This window comes from Nicotiana attenuata, unplaced genomic scaffold (genome assembly GCF_001879085.1).
Source record: "Nicotiana attenuata strain UT unplaced genomic scaffold, NIATTr2, whole genome shotgun sequence".
Lineage (NCBI taxonomy): Eukaryota > Viridiplantae > Streptophyta > Magnoliopsida > Solanales > Solanaceae > Nicotiana > Nicotiana attenuata.
The window spans coordinates 39,098-59,569 of record NW_017670590.1 but is presented as its reverse complement, the minus strand read 5'-3'; the positions used below and the strand labels follow the sequence as shown (position 1 = coordinate 59,569).

Here is a 20,472-nt window from a genome sequence, read left to right as displayed (position 1 = left end):
GGCGGGAAAAAAAAATCTATAAACAAAGGTTATTCAATAAACAAGCTTTAGGTTTTGAGGTTCCACCTGAATAATTAGAAGGATTTGTTTTATCAATTTGTATGGAGACATGCACATTTACCAGATGGTGTTAGCACAAACAACGTACACTTGCGAAAACATCAGAGCTTAAATGACCACTACCCTTCATATAAAAGGTAAATTAAGAAGGAACTCTTCAGTTTGTAAACACAACGCTGTTTTCTTTCCCTTGTTCTTTTGCAATTAGTCACTTCTTGTCAATTGAACAGCTCAAAAAGATTTACAAAAATAACTAGGTCGCAGCGTCAGAAAGAAGGGATTAGAGGTACTCGAGGAGATGCTTTTGCTGATCTGAACATCAGAGCATTACTGCCAGTGTAGGAAGATGTCGGGTGTACTCGATTCAGAAAGTCTCAAATACTTACTATTTGGAAGAAAAAAATACTTACTATTGTTTCACCGCATTTTCTCGATGCCAAAATTGACTGCTAGACTGGTTCAGTGAGACCATCAATTTTTGATGTCTATAATGAGATTAGTCTCTTTCTTGAGGAGAGTAGGCCGCCCTCCTTTAAAATTCTATTTCCAGTGTAGGTAGCTACTTTTTTTATAATTCAAATCAATCTTATTAATTATACAAGCCAGTGCTGATATACAACACGAGAGTACACCAAAAACAAGAAAGCCTAACTAGTTGTATGAACTATTTTATAGTTGTCGAAACATACAATATACAGAAAGGAAAAACCAGTCCGGACTTCCTCCAGAAGTAACAAAAAGTAACTCCTAACCCTCTTCGAAATATCCTTAAGCTCCCTTACCCCTCTTCCAGTTTAGACAGTTAGTTATGCACTAGCTTTTAAATCTAACAAGCATGATAATGAAAAAATGAAAACTAGGGGATAATAAGCTTAAATCGTATACACTTACCTCCTCATGAACTTTGGTCATCTCCCGAGCCATGACACACTGCCTACATGGAAGCATAAAATGTAAAATAATAACATGTTAAGATAAAAGAACTGTAAAAGTGGAACTTCAAATTCTCCTTCCCTCATTCTCTTTTTATCTTTTCGTGAGAAGGGGGAAAGGGGGAGCTGGATGGCGAATGTTTTTACACCTCCTTCCCAACCCATGCTGAGGTTCCTCTGCCAACTTAAAGTAGAAAATTTTAGCAAAGAAAGTATTACGACTAGAATAAATTTCTGAAGTTGATGAAAGAGGAACGAAACAATGCAAACCCTGAATCACATGCCATGCAGCCAATCAGGATATGATGAGGATATTAAAATGTAAGTGTCCGTTCCTATTTACTAGAAAGAGTGTCACGGACACCCTCGGATTCGCGCATACCATAGTTGATTATGAAACTGAACCATAGATATTTACCTACTCTCCCCAAATATAGAAGCAGCCTCTTCAAGAAATTGAGAAAGCCTGTGAGGTGGAATGAAGAAAATCTGTGTGGCTGATTCATTTGCTGAAAGTATCAGCTTCTCTTTCCTCGAAGAATTATGCTTTGGAAGAAAACCAACTGCATAATGAGAAAATATGTGAATCAGTTTTACAAGTATTTCACTAAATATTCTTGAAATTTCTAGTAACTAAAACACACAGTATATCAGAGCATTACCAAATGTGAACTCATTAGTAGGTAAGCCAGAGGCCGAAAGAGCAGTTACCACAGCAGACGGCCCAGGAATCGGAACAACAAGTACATTCTTATCCACGCACAGCTTAGCCTACATTTACAAAATATGTCATGTGCATTTCTATCAAATACACAAGATTTGGGACATGAAGCCTGGAAACCTCATTACTGCTCTTTCCTCAAATATATAGAGAATGTTCAAGACAAACTACTTCACATGGTATATCACAATATCAGGTCCAATGGTACACAAACAACTAACTATATTTCCCCTAAGAAATAGCCTATAGAAACGGATATTCAATACAATCTGACGAAAGGAACGAAAAATCCACAAGATTACCGACAAGGATATACTTGCTCACCAGTTCCATTCCAGGATCACTGATGCCTGGTGTGCCAGCGTCACTGATCAGGGCGACAATTTCACCATCTTGTAGTTTCCTCAGCACCAATTGTGCTCTTTGAGATTCATTGAACTTGTGATAACTAAGCTGAAACCTAAAGCTTATTGTTAGAGACAAACGAGCATTCTAACTGAAGCACCATGCATAACCCAAAAGTGACTTACAAGAGGAGTTTTAATGTTGTAATAGTGTAGCAATTTTCCCGAATGCCTTGTATCTTCAGAAAGAATCACATCTGCCGATTTCAAGACTCGCAAAGCCCTGAAAGCATCAGGGAATTCACCAAAAAGGCAGAGAATTTAGAAAAAAGAAACAATCTTGATATCAGTATTCAAGGTTAGAGCTTCAAAATACCAACAACCAATTCATTCTTAAGCAGAGACTTTATCGATATATTTCAAATTGTTCAACTATAATATCCATGATCTTGTATGTAAAACATATAAAGAACCTCTAATGTTAGAGAACTCATATTAGAATGAAACTAGGTCCAATTGAACAAAACCTGAGGATTCATATAGGGGACCTCGACTAGCTTGGGATTGAGACATAATAGTAGTTGATGCATAACATCAATGAAACTTTATAGGTGGAATGCCATTCATCTGCTTTGTAACGTTAGGTTTGAACTTAGTGTGTGCGCGTGTGTTTACTCAGCTATAATGCATAGTGCACGTCAAAGGCCAATACAAAAGAGGAGTAAGTAAAGTATGCAAGTGATTTTATTACCTGAGAGTAATATCTTCAAGATTGCCAATTGGGGTTCCAACTAGATATAGACCTGGTTTCAAAGGGCCCTAAAAACAAAAGGGAAATATAATTAATTCACACCGGCACCACCCTGAAAGTTTTAGAAAAAATAAAGATTCTTTTTTCTGAAATAAAGGGCAGCTTGGTGCACTAGCTGTCCCGGAATCCGGGAAAGGGCCGGACCACATATGCTACGTATGTAGCCTTACACTACATTTCTGCAAGAGGGTGTTTCCACCGCTCAAACTTGTGACCTCCTGGTCCCATGGCAGCAGCTTTACCCTATGCGCGAGGTCTGGGGAAGGGCCGGACACAAAGGTCTATTGTACGCAGGCTTACGATGCAGAAATACCCTACATTTCTGCAAGCTACGGCTCGAACCCGTGACCTCCTGGTCATATGGCAGCAACTTTACCGCTATGTGCAGATTGGGGAAGCGCCGGATTACAAAGTGTATCCTACGCAGCCTTATCCTGCATATGTGCAAGCCACGAATCCGTGACCTCCTGATGACATGGCAGCAACTTTAGCGCTTACAGTTACGCCAAGGCTCCCCTTCTCTTTTTTATTAAATAAAGAAGACAAAAGTTAGCTACTTTACTTGCTTAGAATTTGATAGGTGATGCTGCAGTTCATCAGGGGCATCAGTAGTGGAGCTTTCTGCACTGTTAGTAGAGTAGAATAAAGGGGTGAGAGTTGTTGGGACACTGGATATGGTGGTACAAAGAAGTGAAGGTGGGAAGTGGGGTCGCAAAAATTGAGTGAATAATGGAAGAGGACATCTCCTAAACTGCCGGTGAACTGGGCTGAAGACGGCGGAGGAAGAGGAGGATAAAATAGACATGGGATTATAACGCCGTATCAGCATTCTTGATTCTGGTGTTCAACAATTCAGAGCCCTTTTGCAGCGCAATCCTCAAATTACTGAGTTGAAAATTTCAGGGGTTTCTATTATTAGAAATTTAAGAATCTGACTGCAATTCGAATAAAGTGTTTGTGTTTGTGATAAATCGCGAAGAAATGCTAAGCTTTCAAGGTTTTTTAGTGAATTGTGACGGCTTTTTTGCCTTCAATTTTTGGCCAAAATTATCAGTTTTTACCGAGTATCCTAACTCTAGATAAGAATTTGGTTCATAATTTAATCCATAGTAGTATGTCTATTTTTACTCATCTGTTCAATGAAATGCGGAAAAAAAAATTGTTCTCGAGAAATTTATAAACTATTTACGTGAAGAATTGGCACAAAGGAAGAAGGAAGCTTGACGTAACTAGTAAAGTTGTTACCACGTGACCAAAAGGTTACGGGTTTGAATCGTGAAAACAATCTCTTGCATAAATGCAGGATAAGGCTGGTTAAGATAGGGCCTTTATGGTTGGGGCCTTCAGAGATACTGCTCTTTTTTTTTTTTTAGTTGACATAATCTAAAATAGAACAGATAAACTAAAAGTCTAAAACTATTAGTAAATAACAGAAATCTATGTTTCTGCCAATTTGGAACATTAACCCTCGGATGTGCCTTTAATTAGGAAGGTAAGTTTAAACAAAATTGCTTTTCATAGTTGGTCCTTTTTCATTTTTCAAGGAGTGGGGAGAGGGATCTTAGAACTGCCCTCAAATTATTAAGACCATATATATCACAATCATAGTTTTTAATCTAAGTAATCTCTTGTGTTTAGGATTTGTGACCGTTTGGAACTGAGACACAAGGGATAATTAATTAAATTTCAAATGAGTTTATCACACGTTTGGTTGGGATAAAATCGTGGTATAACTTAACCTGAAATTAGTTATACTGGAATTGTAGTATTGTTTTTATTCCTATGGGATGGTGTGATAACAATTCCGAAATATTAATCCTACGATAACTTGTTTCTCAACCAAATGACCCTAAAGAGTTTCAAATTTCAAGTGTTAAGCTTTTGGGTCAACACCTAAAGATGATGAATATTGGCTGCAGAGAATCAAGTACTGGAAATGTAGTAAAACTCTTAACCCCAACTAATAACCAAGCAAATCAAGTTAGATTACATGGTACATCTCATAAGATGGATGAAAGGGTCAGCAGTTTAAGGCCACACCCATTATAACATAAAACATAATTTTCCAACCTATGCTTCTGCCTCATATTTAACCAGAAGCACTAAAACTGCTATACAAGTAGAGGCTGTCTTATAGCAGCTTTCATATATTGCTCAGCCCAATCAATGTAAGCTGGCAAATTCAGAATGTCAGTTTTTTTTTTTCTTCTAGTACTTGTTTTTATAAAACCAATTTCTCTTGCTTTTTGGGAAGGAAGAGAAGAACTTTTCAGTTGGCACGAGAGTTGGAGTTGCTTGTGTTGCAGTCGTATGCAGCTTGGTTAACTACACCTTATCGTCGTGGAACCACCATCTCGTCTCCTTGGGAGACCTGCCATTTTTGCAGTTCTTCACATAGCGGTCATTGTCTGCAGGACGTTGCTGTTTAAACAGGCAAGTGTAAATTTGAGGCCTCAATCTCAAAAGGTTAAAAGTTCAAGAACAAATAAAGAGATGACAAATGTAAAATTCAAATGAAGTTTAAATGCTAACAGACCTTCTCAGTTGAGCTAGACAACATTGAGAGAATGCTGATGCAGATGGAACTAACAGTCATAGCGGGGGACCATGAATCATACAAAATGTCTGCAACCAAACCAGCAACACAAACAGTCAATGCTGAATCACAAATGTTAAGATCTTTTTTTTGTTTTTGTTTTGTGGTGAGCACAACCAAAATTATCTGCTGCTGCATAACAAAAAATGTCATATAAGTAAGATGTCACCATATAATGCATAAGACTATTAGCTGGAGAAGGAGGTATGTGCAACAAATTATGCCATTCTCCTGCTAATGACTGTTCTAGATGACGACTACAACAACATACCCAGTATACTCCCACAAGTGGGGTCTAGGGAGGGTAGTGTGTATGCAGACCTTACCCCTACCTTGTGCAGGTAGATACATTTCCACAACTGCTACTAAGTACTAACTACCAAAAGCTATTAAAGCAACTTTGTTTTACAGATACATTTATTTGAATTTTTGAAACAGTAAGTCGGTCAAAAAAAAAAAAATCGGGAAGCTAGTAATTTTCATCTTGTGCAACGGGATACATAATACTCTTGGATAATATGTTGATGAAATTTCATTATGTTTTCAAATGTGTTTGTGTTCTCTCGATCATCTCTTCTTTCTTTTTCTCTTTTTTTCTTTCTCACTTAGCAAATAGGACGAACAGCTAACTGACAAGAAGATCAAAACATGGTTCAGTTGCTGTTCAGGAAGTAAATCTGTGTTTATATGAGAAGTCTCAGGTTAAACTTGTGGGCTGTGGTCCCGAAACCAAAGGGCTAAACATTCCGGAGGAGCCAATATATATGCTGATGACTAAAGTCTACGCCTCACCAACATATACAACAAGACTTGACAATTTTCAGTATCTCAAACATGTGATCAAAATAATGATACAATTCTCATTGCAGGTGCTACATTCCCTAGTCTTTGCAAAATCAATACTCTGCAGCACCCGACACCTCATCCAAAAGGAGCACAATACAGAGGTGACTCTGACTACCTAAATAACATGGCAGTATCAGAATAAGAGTAAACCAGCTATACTAGTGACCATTAACTAGACTACTCCTAGCCCCTAATAATTACCACCACAGCACACACACACCCTCCAAAATAAAGAAACCAAGTGGACAGAAGGAAGAAAAATATTAAAAATGAGAAGTGAACAAATAGTTGTCTCAGCAGGGCCCAATCAAATGATGGATGCACAACCACACAATACAACAGTTTCTAATCTTAAGCTAAATGATGCCAATAGGTACTAGGATGATATAGACATGGAACAGGGAATACAAGCATCCATCAGCTCCTAAGCATGCTAAAACAGAAGGGTTACTGGAACAACTAATGAACCCTAGGATTACCTTTTTAATCCCGTAAAGAAAATTTTACCTAAAAATAATCTTGATATGTAGTTTAAGAGGATTTTTCCATGGAAAACGAATATAACAGGAAAACAAGAAAAAGAGAAGATCAGATGTTCCTGCTGCTATCTTTTGGAGTATCTGGAAGGAAAGGAATAGCAGATGTTTTGATGGACTATCAATTACTTTCCAATCTCTCAAAGCTAATTGTATTATGTTTTTATACATTGGGTTTATTTATCCCCCATAGATTCCCCTGATAGTTATTTGAATTTTGCTAGCTCCTTAGTATTAGCCTGAACATCTGTATTGGAGCTGACATTATTCCTTTTTGCTATATCTCTTTTGTAACTATTATGCATCTTCTTGATGCCAGCAATGAAATTAATTACTTCATCAAAAAAAAAAAAAAAAAAAAAAAAAAAAAAGAGAAGATCAGTTCTAGAATAATCCTAAAGTCAGAACTATAATATAATATGTAATACGAAATAATGGACAGAAATCATTAGCCTACTAGGCTAAGATGTAGTAGTAGTTTAGGCCTATTTGCTTTAAGTTCAAAATTACCAAGTTCAGATTAAGAAGGTTAATATCAAAATAGCAGGCAAGTTCTTTCAAGCAACCATTTTTGTATGAATCAATGACATCTTCGGTACTCTGACAATGTTCTAGAGATTAAGTTAGAAGTTGCTGCTAAATAAGATATAATCATGGTGCAGAGCACTAATGCGATCAAGTGGTATCATCTGCATTCATCTGTTTTCTTTCACAAGTAGATTTGACCAAGAGATTCACTTTTAAGCTTCAAAGTGCCAAATAAAAATAGATGTTAACAATAATAGACTCCTTTGTTGTTAATTTACATGATTTCAACAGACACATATCTCTACCTTCACAAGGTAGGGGTAAGGCATACGTACACACTACCCTCCCCAAACCCCACTTGTGGGATTAAACTGGGTTTGTTATTGTTGTTGTTTATTTCAACAGACACATACAAACGAAAGAATGCCAACAAGTCCAAGGAGCTAAATAAAAAATGCCACCATGTCTAGACTAGATTTCTCTTGTGTAGCAACACAAGAGTCTTGTGTAGCAACACAAGAGAAAAGAGAACCATAATCAAGGATGCAACAGCCACAACAACAAGACAGTTGGCGCAATTGCAATCCAATTGTCGTACAAATTCATGATACCATAGGAAAACGCTCATTCTGACAAAATAGGGGGAAATGCTTCTCAATCATCTCATGCTGTGAAATTATAGGCTATATGTTGTTTTCTCTTACGTGTACTGCGATTTCAAGTGTTGCACTGATTACTTATCACTTTTGCATATAGGAAGCCAATTAAGACCAAGTGAGCAGATAAATGCTTTGCATAGGATGGGAAGAGTGGAAGACAAACCTAAACAGATATGTCCATTGCTATAAATGTGAGGATGTAATGGTGCTGGAGGGATAAAAACAACCTGCCAAGTAGAAAATAAAATGCTACAGTAAAAATCAAATATACTATAGAAAGAGGAAAGTAATAGGAGTATAAAATAAGCAACAGAATGCTTTGCATTTCGAGACATAAAATGGTAGAGAGATTAGACTCCAAGTTGAAGTATTTAAAGCAGTTAAACCCAAGCTGATAGAATAAGAAAGTTAACACATGTATAATATAATGTACTTCCATTAGTTAATAGTAAATCAATTGAGAAAATTCTGAAGGGCTTACTTTATAGATCAATGTATACTTCACCATAAGGAAAGCCTAGGCTTTTCTTACAAGTATTTTTTTGTTAACAAGGGAACCTGCAGCCGCTAATCCTTCGGGTGCGCACAAGGTAAACCCTGCACTTGTGAAATTGCCCGCAAACCACACAGGACGATAAACCGCACTAGGCAACCTCATGCGACGGGCTCGACCGAGGTATGCAAGTGGGTTTCAAACCCTAGACCTACCATTTGGGAAATCCCCTGCTCAACCAACTCGGCCACCCCGAAGGGTTAACATTTCTTACTAGTACTAACTGATCATTGCCTACTGGCAGGGCCGGCTCTATAAGTGTATGGAGTAAGGCAAGTGCCTTAGGCCCCCAATTTTGGGAGGCCCCATTTTTTAGGAATACTATATATTTTATAGGTTTATAGGTTTTTCTTTTTTTAAAAATAAATAATATATATAGTACTTTTTTACTTTTCATATATAAAAAAAGAATAACTTTTAATATATTAATAAAGTAAAGCTTAAAATAGTACTAAAAATTAGTTGTCACTTGGATTTGATTTGACAACTCTACTTTTTGCTCTTCTTCCCAAATAATTCTAAGACCCAATCCAACATTTCAATTTCATTTCATTCTTCATATTCCATATAGGAGAATGAGACATAGTGACATACCTTCTTCCTTCCTTTTTATTCATCCTCATCTTCTTTCTACTATATTTCTTTCTTTCTCCAAGACTCCAACAAGCCAATAACTAGATATTTTGGAATCAAAGTCTTCAAACTTCTTGAATCAGTTAGTCGGGTAGCGTCATTCTAACTTTCTAGTATTATTTTAATTTGTTATTTATTATTTTATTAATTTTACTATGTACATATTGTTTAATTTTTTTTAGAATATAAACATGTCTACAAGAAAATATGCATCCGGATATTCAAAAATCCAAAAGAAAAGAAAAGTTGAAAATTTAATAAAATCTCAAAAAGGAGCTTTTGAGAATTTTTTGTCAAATAATGAAAAAACTAAATCGCAAAATGTAGGAGAATAATCTGTAGATGAACAAGTCACTAACTTTGAGTCAAATGCTCATAACAAAATCCAAATTGAAGAGGTTTTTATGAGAAATCTGACGAAGATACAAACACTTTGGCCTTAGGCCCCATATTAAACTTTGGCCTTAGGCCCCATATGAGCTTGAGCCGCCCCTGCCTACTGGTTATGTCTTCACTTAAACCAATATTTAGTCCTTAAGGAATTCACAATTTCTTCTCTTACTGATCATGTTAATCCATAAACTGATATAAAACAGAGCAAGAGAAAGCTTAATTATAACAAAAATTAAACAAAATATAAAAAAGGAGAGAAACTCACTTGTGGGGCTTCCATAGGATAATGCTCAGGAAAATCAACCTGAAGCTGATACATCTCATTTGCATACAAAGTCCCTGCTGCCCCGTTGACTTCAATTATCCATCTACCACCCCCAACAAAAGACATAAATTGCAAACATTCACGAAAAATACCAATAAAGATTAAATCTTTTTCTATTTCCACCCTTAATACATGAAAACTAAACAAATTTATAAACCCCCCACCCACCCCCCCAAAAAAAAGAGCTCTTTACCTTTGAAGATTATCAGTAACTTTGTGTTTAAATCCAGCAGGAGGATTAACTTGCCATTCTACAAGCTCTTTCTGCAACCGATTGCAAGCGATCTTGCTCAGAGCCTACTACATTCCAACTCAATCAACAACCCCATTTGCCAAAAAATTCAAAAAAAAACAAACTAAATTTTGTTCATATAAGCCACAAAAATTCAACAATATTTTACATATAGACACAAAAACAAACCTTGCGAGAAGAAGCAGAAGGGTTAGTCATGGCTTTGACGAAGTGGGGTGGTTGAGTTCTTACAGGAAGAGAAAAAGATAGTGCGAGAAAACAACTGTCTGCGTAGAGTGGACGTCGGTGTTTACCTTTATTAATTTATTGGGGGTCTAAAATGTAACATGATGAGAAATTTACGGGCTGTTTTATAATTTGATAAGGGAATTGGATAATGTTGTAAATTCATAAAGAAGTAGATTTTGTTCAGAAACTGATCAATTGGGACAGCGGTTTTTTGTGATGAGATGGATGATCACGTGCGGTTTCAAAGTGCAGGTAGACACGTGGCGAATGTTCTCGGCAGTTCACGTGACATAAAGTACACGTCGGATTTTGACAAAACTTTATTCATTCATTGGACGATTAAAGGTTTTTTATCGCATTAGATTCGGTTTAGATTTGACGTTTTTGTTTGATTCCAGATATTTCACATTTATCTTTTATTATGTCATGGAAAAAACCTAGTACTACATTTTGTAGCCTTCCGTTTTTCTGTAACTTAAAAGACCCAAAAGCTCCGTAGAGTTAATTCCTTTCCATTTTCTCTTTTGTGACGAAAACGCGAATATTTCTCTACTCCAATGTTGTATCGACAAACGATTTAATGCGTTGAAAATTAAACTTGTAGAATTAATTTGGCTGGTAGATCACCCCGTAAAATCAAGTATATTGGTAGGGTAGAAAATAGTTCAATAAAATAGAAAAATAGAGGATTTCTATCATCAAGAATTATGGTCGGTAGAATAAAGTACGTGTGATGACCCGATAGGTCATCTAGAGTTTTAGAGCCTAATTCTGATATTGTGAGTTGCTCGACGCCTGAGGGCAAAATCTAGCAATGTGCTTCGGATCACCATGAGTATAACAAGACCTCGGCTGCTGTGACTGCTGACCCCGAAACTGACCCTGTCGACCTGAGTAACCACCCTGAAAGCTCTGGAGCGGAGGCACACTAATAGGAGCTGGTGGTGCACTTTATGCTAGCTGGTCGGAATAAGACATATGAGGGCCACGACCACCTGAAGCATTGTGGGAGATGCTATTGTTATAGATCGTGTTTATCATTCGTGTGTGGTTACCATTGGGAGTCTTGAGACTAGTGTAGATCTTCTACTTCTCGATATGGTAGATTTTGATGTTATCTTGGGTAGGGATTGGCTGTCACCTTATCATGCGATATTGGATTCTCACGCCAAGACGGTGACCTTAGCCTTGCCGGGGTTGCCACCATTAGAATGGAGGAGGACTCCTAGCCATTCTATCAGTAGGGTTATCTCTTATATGAATGCTCAGCATATGGTCGAGAAGGGTGTCTAGCTTATTTTGGCTTATGTCCGCGATTCTAGTGCGGAGGTTCCTTCCACGAATTCAGTACCAGTTGTTCGTGAGTTTCCAGAGGTATTTCCTGCAGACCTGTCGGGAATGCCACCCGACAGTGATATGAATTCTGTATTGATTTGGCTCCGGGCACTCAGCCTATTTCTTTTCCGCCATATCGTATGGCCCCGCTAGAGTTAAAAGAACTGAAGGAGCAGTTACAAGATTTGCTTGATAAGGGCTTCACTAAACCTAGTGTCTCCCCCTGGGGTGCCCGTGTTGTTAGTGAAGAAAAAAGATGGATCGATGAGGATGTGCATAGACTACCGGTAGTTGAACAAAGTCACTGTTGATACCCAATTTTTCCCTCATATATTTTTAAAAAATGCATATATACTTTCAAAATAGTGCATGAGCATCAACCAGTATTTTTCCATAATTTTCTGTAATTTTAAAAGGATTTCAATTAATTTATTCCAGCATTTTATTATCTAAATAATTACCAATTGCATCACAAATAATTTTACAATGATTTATTGCTTAATTTTTATCATTTACTTTTATATTGAGCTTTAATCGTTTTATGCATAATTTTATTTGTATCTTTAGGCTATAATTGCAATAACTTTGCAATAATAGCCCATATATGCATAATTACATTATTTACACTTTATCTTTTTATAATATTAAGTAATTATTTTAAATTATTTTCACATACAAATAGCATTTTTATCATTTATTAATTACTTTTATAAATCATTTAATTAATTTAAGTGGGTATTTAAAATATAGCCCTTTCTAATTAAATTTTCGGACCTCCCAACCCAATACTAGCCAGCCCAATTGTCCTAGCCCATAACCCAATACTCAAACCCAACTACCATACCCAAACCCAAGTACCTATACCCGCCCTGCCTAAATCTAATCTTGGCCGTTGATCTCAGAAGATCAACGACCCTAAATCAATCGCCCTTTTAATGTACCAAACCCCAAACCCTACCCTCATTTCCCCCCAACCCGCCGCCTTTGGATCTCTTCTCTCCTCTCTTCTCTCTCACCCCCCTCAAACCCTAGCCCCGCCGTCGCAAATCCCCTCTTGATTCATGGGATTTTCCTTCGGTTTCATGCTTTATCTGGCCTCACCTCTCTATTGGTTATACGATTTCTATGTTGCTTGATGTGAATCTCAAGAGACTCGAGCCAAATCTGGTTCAAAGTCTCTCATTTCTCGATGGTTCCGTCTATGTTCACTCCGATACCTGTGAGTACGAGTATTTTCGTATTTTTGGAATTTCAAATCTCTGGTTCAAACCATATTTGATTCGCTTCTGTCTATTTTCATGAACCTAGCTATTTTCTGGTTGAATCCGTTTAGATCTCTTTAGATCTGGAGCGATTTTGTGTTTGTTTGGTATTTCTCCCTTAAAAATTTTCTATTTTTACTATTATTATTGACCGATTCATTTACCCTAAAAGCTAGGGTTTTGATTTCTGATGGATTTCTGCAAAAAAAAGGTTTTAGCGTTTAAATGTTTTCATCTCTGATTTTCTTATTTACTTTTTCGACTGATTTTTACTTGATTTAATCAAGCTCCATCTATATGTCTTTTTATTTCTTAGAGTTTCGATTATTTGACTATTTATTCTACTGTCTTTTGCCCGTTTACCTTTAATGCTGTCAATTAAGTGTTAATTAATTCTACTTACCTAAATTAGTGTTGGGAATCAACTTTCCTTTTAGTACCAGTATTGCCTCATTAAGATTTTACATGTTCTTACCTTATTTATGTGATTAATTATCCGTACTACTACTTTGATTTTGTGTTCTGACTCCTAATTGATTTTGGAATTAGTTCTTACCTTATTTAACCTTATTAATTACCGATTGATTCTGTGTGAGATTTTCCTTAAATTAAGTGATACTTACTCGATTCTGTCCTGTTAATTGATTCATGTTGACCTTAATTGATTGTTAATTTATTTTCATACCTTATTTGTGTGTGATTGGTTCATTACCTTATTTGTTTTACTCTATTGTATGCTATAAAAACCCTTCCCTTGTTCTGATTTTGAACACGTTTTACAACCTTTCAACTGAACCACTTTACCATTCTTGAACTCTCTGTTCTCACAAAACCTTAAGCTCTCTCTTTACTCCCTTGTTCTGATTTCTGCACCAAGTGGCTCTTATTTGGCCGGCTAAAGGCCAAGGCCAAATTCTCTGGATTTTAACTGCTATTGCATTCCTGTTTGCTTTCTTCTCAACTGGTATGCCATAACTCCTACTATTCTGTTCTCCGTACTTTATTTGATTAATCTGTTTCAATCTTCAGCATGATTCTATTTTCCATATGACTGTATGATTCCACTTAGTGATAATACTAAACTAAGCTATCTCCAATAATGTGAAACCCTGTCCAATTCAGCTGTATGTTCTCTGTTCTGACTACTGTTAGATACTGCAAGCATGTAATGTGTGGCTAATTCCGTATGTTAGTTCAAGTATCCTTGCTTTTGTGATTACTTTAACTGCTGGTATGAGTATTGATGGGTTTTCAATGTCTTGGCCTTATGCTTCTGATTTTTTGAAGATCTAACAAACATGTTGTGAAGAACCAGACAGAGAACCTGATCCACATTTCAACTGTACTGGTCCAAATCTGAAAATCAGCAAATGGATGAACAACCACAGGGAGGAACACAACAGGGACCTGGTAACCTGGTCCCTTAGGGTTCTCTGACACAAGTACAAGTCAGTGACTGTATGCAATCAATATAAAGAGAAACACAACAGGGACCTGTTCCCTTAGGGTTCTCTGACAGAAATACAAGTCAAATGCAGAGCTGGAACGTAGCAAAAGAAAGTGACCATCTAGCAACTGTCACAGAAGAGAAACACAACTAGGACCTGGTTTGTTGGTGTGTCCTGACAAGAAGTACAGAGTCCACTATCCAGCTGGAACGCAACTGCCCAGAAGTGGCTGTGCAGACAGTGCAACAGTCACTTCTCATTGGGAAGAAGCGTACACCAAGAGTTGACATCACTACCCATTGTGTTATCATTTGTGATAAAACAACCTGGTGCAAGACACACCATTCTTCGTGCATTCATTGATATTCTCTCAAGCAACAACAATATTCATCCGGCATTGAAGTCACTGGTATGTCAAGAACAAGAAGACAACTCCACTAAGGATCAGTTTCTTAATGAGTTTGTGTACATCCGTAATTGAGTTGTAATCTTGTTATTTGTTCGTCATTGTAATTCCTAGTTTGCTTTCTTAGAAGCGTTGTAGGAACAACCAAAATTCGTAAACTTCTGAGTTTATGTTATGACTAGGGATAGTCATAAGTTTAAAGCCTTTGTAACTAGGATAGTTATAGAGTGGCTTGTGGTGGGTGCATCACAAGTTAGTTGAAGTCTTTGCAATAGGATTTTGCAAAGTGGCTTGTAATAAGGTTTTTACAAGTTAGTGAAGTCTTTGCAATAGGATTTTGCAAAGTGGCTTGTAATAGGGAGATTGCAAGTTAGTGGAGTTAAAAGCCTGCAAGAGTAGGTCGTGGTTTTTTGATCCCCTTGTGTGGGATTTTTCCATGTAAAAATCTCTTGCCTTCTTTACTTTCAGTCTTTACAACATTCTAAGCATCATCTCATAGAGGACAGATACTCTATAGTTTGGTGGACTCATATAAACTAACAATTGGTATCAGAGCAGGTTTCTCCTATCAGGCTTACACCTAGGAAGGATCCTCAATGGCTGCTCCACCAAACTTTGAAGAAGGAAAATCAACATATAGACCTCCCAGATTCAATGGTCAATACTATGGCTGGTGGAAGACCCGCATGCATGATTTTATGATGGCAGAAGATTCAGAACTTTGGTACATTATTTGTGATGGTCCATATGTTCCCATGAAGAAGATTGAAGAAACAGGACAAATGGTGCCGAAAGGCAGAAAAGAGTACAACGACATTGACAGAAAAGCTGTAGAAAAGAACTATCGTGCAAAGAAAATCTTGATGTGTGGCATAGGACCTGATGAGTACAACAGAGTCTCAGCTTGTGACACTGCCAAAGAAATATGGGAGGCATTGCAAACCGCTCACGAAGGAACCACTCAGGTCAAACAATCCAAGATTGACATGCTCACCACAGAATATGAGCTCTTTAGGATGAAGGATGATGAATCTATACAAGATATGCACACTAGATTCACCTCCATCATAAATGAGCTTCATTCACTTGGAGATGTCATTCCCAGAAACAAGCTTGTAAGGAAAATCCTCAGTGTCCTACCTGGGTCTTGGGAAAGTAAGGTAAATCCATCACTGAAGCTAAAGATCTACAAACTTTGACCATGGATGAGTTGATTGGTAATCTGAAGACAAACGAGATGAAAAGAAAGAAAGACAGCGAAAGAAGAGAGCCTAAGAAGGAGAAGAACCTGGTACTCAAAGCGGAAAGCAGTGACTCAAGTGATGAATATGGCCTATCTTACTAAGAGATTTCAAAAGATGGTTCGAAGAAATGGTGGTATACCAAAGTGGGGCAGTTTAAGTAAAGCAAGGAACAACGATCTCTGTCACAGATGTGGAAAGCCAAGGCATTTCATCAAAGACTGCCCACTCGCGAAACAGGAGCAATACAAGCAAAATCCTGACAAAGTAGGAAAAAGGAACCTGGTTCCAGATAAAAGATTTAATCGAAAAAGTGCTGACGACAATATTGTTAAGCAGGCTCTTGCTGCTTGGGGAGACTCCTCGAGTGAATCCGAAAGGGAATCAGAAGCAGAAAACAGTTCCATGATGGCAGTGGAAACTGAAGCAACAAAGTACGATTCACTGTTCGCGCTGATGGCTCTGTCAGATGATGATGATGAAGAAGATGAAGACGATGAGGTAAACTTCAGGGATGCTTAGAGAAATCTGAAATCCTACTCTTCTAAGAAGCTAAGGTCTTTATATAATGTCCTAATTGATGCCTATTACAGCCTTATAAACGATAAAGAGATCCTGACCATAGAACTAGGAGAGGCCGAACAATCTAGAGATGATCTAGTGGTCTGTGTAGTGGACTTAAATGAGACCATAACTAATCTTGAAAAAGAAAAGGAGGCCTTGAATGAAAGAATAACTAGTGTGGAAAATGAGAGAGATGATCTGATGGTAGTAGTTGTTGATCTAAAAGAAACAATAGAAGGCCTTAACAATGAGAAGCACACCTTAGAAGAAAAAGTTGTATCTACTGAAGAAGAAAGGGATGACCTGTTAGTAATATGCACTGATCTAGAGGAAACCATTGAGGGACTCAATAGAGAACATAGGAATGTAAGTCTTGGGAAAGGAAAGGAAGTAGCCATTGAGACGCATATCTTGCTTGAAAAGGAATTAACTGTTGTGAAAACCAGTCTCTGCAGTGAACTCGAGAAGAATCAGCAACTTCAAGCTGAATTGGAGAAAGTAAGAAATGATCTTGAGAAATCTCTGAAGTGGACCTGGTCCTCATATGCTGTCACTGCCATGTATCTCAACAATAGTGGGAACAAGCAGGGCATCGGGTTCCAAAGGGAGAAAACTCCCTATAACCCTCACAGCAAGTATGTCGCTGTACCTGATAACTGGCTATGTACCCACTGTGGGAACAATGGGCATTTTAAAGAAAATTGCCAAGCTAGGGTTCAGTCTGCTCAGAAAAACAAAGTGTTTACTGATGAAGTGACTACTAACAAAGGACCAGGTACCACTCGCAAAAAGCGGATGTTGCCTGCATGGACTAGGAAAGCCCTCATTCATCCTTTCTATCATAACAAGGGACCCAAACTATTTTAGGTTCCTAAATCTAACCCTTGATTTGCATGAGCAGGGAACAGTGAGAGGAAGCGGACTGCGATGGACTATGGACCGTGGATGCTTAAAAGCACGCAGATGAAAACATCATGAATCTCTTCTCACTAAAAGCCCTGCAGGAAGAGAATGTATCCTTAAGAAGGACGTAAAGGGTACATTCTCAGTGAATGAAAAGTTGGAAAGATTCTTTTGGCACTCAAGTGGGAACGTGTACTGTGTGAATGGCCTGAAAAATACAGTCACCAATCTGATAACTGGCCAAGTGGTCGCAGTGGACAAAGGAAACAAGAACATCCACTCCGATTAATTTTGAATCTCCACAAGCTGGTGTATGAGTGAAGTAGGAACTTTGGCATGAAGGATTGGTATATACAAGCTTCTCACCTCCGAATAAATTAACTCAATAGAACCTGGTCCGTAGTCTGCCAAACTTAAGTGTCACCTTGACATGAGTTCACAAAACAAAGGAGGAGACTCTCGAGAGTTAATGGTTTTTGCCAAAAGGATTCAAGTGAAAACAAAAAGGGGGAGGGGGAAGAAGGGATCACGCACAATTTCTCAACACCAAGGACTCCCCAGCAAAATGTTATTGCTGAAAGAAAGAACGGAACTGGAAAATGCTTCGTAGACAATGCTCATCGACTATGGAATCGCCAAGAAATTCTGGCAAAAGCAGTAAATACTGCTTTCTACTTGGAGAACAGGTGTCTGATCAGGTCCTGAATCAAAACCCACCATGAGCTGCCAAATGGAAAGATCAGCTTGGGATGCTCAATGCAAAAAGACGAGCGAAAGAATCCTTCTGGGGTACAATCCACAAAACAAGGCCTCAAAGTCTCCAACAAAGGGCACACTGAATGGTAGGAGGTGCTCATGGGGTATTCAAAAAGACACCTCCTCTTGCCAAGAAAGAAATGGTGATGATCAATATGATGAACCAACTTTTGTCTCTGGGAAATATCTGAGGCTTCAAAATGGGAGGACGATAAAATGAGTAAGATGAAGGAGACTGGCAAAAGACAACGCAACATCATTCTCCACGTCTCACAGAGAACCTGGTTTTTCTATGGAAAGAAAAGCACTTCTGGAACGGTTCACTTGTCGTGATTCATGCCTCATTCTTTGGGAGACAAGGAAGCAAAACTCAATGGCCTCATCAACAACTGAAGAAGAATTTGAAGAACAAGAGGATCAAGCACGTTGAAGGATGAGATCATCTTCTGAGGGTCAATATGAAGAAGGGATTGATCTGTGGAAAGTACTGCAGAACATAAGACCAAATTCTAGATATCTGCATCAAAGCCTCGAGTAGAGAATATTCTGGATCAATCAAGGTGAAGATGGTGTCACAAGAGTCTAATGAAGAACCTGATCCTCCATCAGTTGGCTATGTAAGACACCGTCAGGTAAAGGTAGCTAAAGTGTTTTCTGACCAAGCCTAACTCTCATCAATACTGCTGTAGGTAAACACGCATGACGATCATAGAAGCTAAAGGTACAATTATGAACTGCGAAGAGAGGAGCTGCTAAAACCTTTTCAAAAAAAAAATTGATCTGGCATCAGGTTCCTGTACCTCAGGCTAGTAGTAATATGCTTATTCTGCATTCCCTCTCAAAAACAAAAAAAAAAATTGTGTTTAACAAAATTAACTCAACTGCCACATCATCCGATTTTTCAAAGTATGTGTGTCATGTCTTGTCTTTCAAATCCTTTCATCCCCTCTGCTTGGTAACACTTTCCCACAAACCTACCATCGTTTTCAGAACTATTCAGAACCTGTTTCTCTCTCCACTCATCATTAGCCCTTCTTCCAATAAAACTTTCTTTCTCTCTCACGGCAAGTCATGAACCTTCATCTACTTTGTACAGCTGGGATCTTCTCTTCATCTCTCTCTCTACTCGTCTACCAAGTACCCATCTAATGGAGATCGAACAATCGTCTCATTCCCCCACCATTAACACTGCTCCCACTTCGGTATTATCCTTGAAATCATCCCCAGAGCGTCACTATTTCACGCCCTCTACCACCTTACCCACTCCTGGTTCCTCCTCCATTCCTATAGTTTTCCCTATTCTGATAAACCCTGTTTACCATCATTTTGAGAATTCTATGTCTAGTCACTCCTATGATCTCATCAAAGAACACTCAGGAAGTTTTACTCCTCAAGTGTCAGAAGCCCCTGAGGATGATCCTGATCAGTATCTGAACTCCTCCATGTTGGACTTAGTGATTCTCAAGGAGTCACCAGAAAAGGAAGCAACGCATAGCATCATGGCTATAGTTGTTGAGAGTCTGGTGAATGAAGGAGCATATCTCTCGTCTGAGTTCCAAGGGGAAGAAATTCCATTCCTAGAAGATGTAAGAACCACAACACTCCTCGAGTCCTTGGCTCATGAGATATTCTCAGAAAACCTTCTGATGAACCTGATTCTCTTCCATGCAAACTCGCTCCTGCACCTCCTGATCACTCCAAGCTTTTAGAGTCTTCCTCCAAATCACCCACTATCAGGTCACATCAGCAAGAGAGTTTTGAATCCACATTGCAGAAAAGTAAGAGAAGTGTCAAGTCAAGGAAAAAGAGGAAAATGACTCCAAAGGATTTTGCCACTAATAAGAGTGTGTCAGTAAACCAGTTAGACAAAGATGCTCCCAGGGAACCCGGTTCCTTAGTACAACAATCTATGAAAGTTCAAAAGTCTATGGAAAAGGCATCCGATGAAACTATTGAGGAACAGAAAGGGTCATCCGTGAAGTACAACAGCAAGTCTAAACAGAGTCAAACTGAGCTAGCCGTGTCTGAGAACAATACTGTGGGGATAGCAATTTGGAAAGGAAAGTCTGCCGAAGGGTCTAGCAAACAAAAACAGGAACCTGTTAAAGAACCTGGTTCGCTGAGGTCCATGCCCTGTGA

At 38.2% G+C, this 20,472-nt stretch overlaps 2 protein-coding genes across 6 annotated transcripts in view; both read right to left on the bottom strand.

The window, feature by feature from the left end:
- The window catches only part of LOC109241317 (ribosomal RNA small subunit methyltransferase I), a 7,049-nt gene extending 3,107 nt beyond the window's left edge, over positions 1-3,942 (bottom strand). For 2 of the 5 annotated variants that reach the window (XM_019408047.1, XM_019408046.1), the window contains exons 1-7: positions 3,431-3,942; positions 2,809-2,876; positions 2,244-2,340; positions 2,038-2,166; positions 1,655-1,763; positions 1,411-1,555; positions 952-1,176 (exon numbers count right to left, since the gene is read on the bottom strand). In XM_019408047.1, the coding sequence (XP_019263592.1) occupies positions 969-1,176; positions 1,411-1,555; positions 1,655-1,763; positions 2,038-2,166; positions 2,244-2,340; positions 2,809-2,876; positions 3,431-3,697 (1,023 nt within the window). In that variant the 5' untranslated portion in view covers positions 3,698-3,942 and the 3' untranslated portion in view covers positions 952-968. The remainder of the gene's footprint in view (positions 1-951; positions 1,177-1,410; positions 1,556-1,654; positions 1,764-2,037; positions 2,167-2,243; positions 2,341-2,808; positions 2,877-3,430) is intronic. The other 3 variants (XR_002070222.1, XM_019408044.1, XM_019408043.1) reach the window with 3 other exon arrangements.
- An 863-nt stretch (positions 3,943-4,805) lies between these two features.
- Positions 4,806-10,479, bottom strand: LOC109241316 (probable ubiquitin-conjugating enzyme E2 18). Its single transcript, XM_019408042.1, has 6 exons — positions 10,359-10,479; positions 10,131-10,234; positions 9,878-9,980; positions 8,197-8,260; positions 5,405-5,493; positions 4,806-5,289 (listed from the first exon to the last, which is right to left on the bottom strand). Exons 1-6 carry the CDS (start codon positions 10,386-10,388, stop codon positions 5,194-5,196), a joined length of 486 nt encoding a protein of 161 aa, XP_019263587.1. The 5' UTR covers positions 10,389-10,479; the 3' UTR covers positions 4,806-5,193.
- Positions 10,480-20,472: the final 9,993 nt, after the last annotated feature.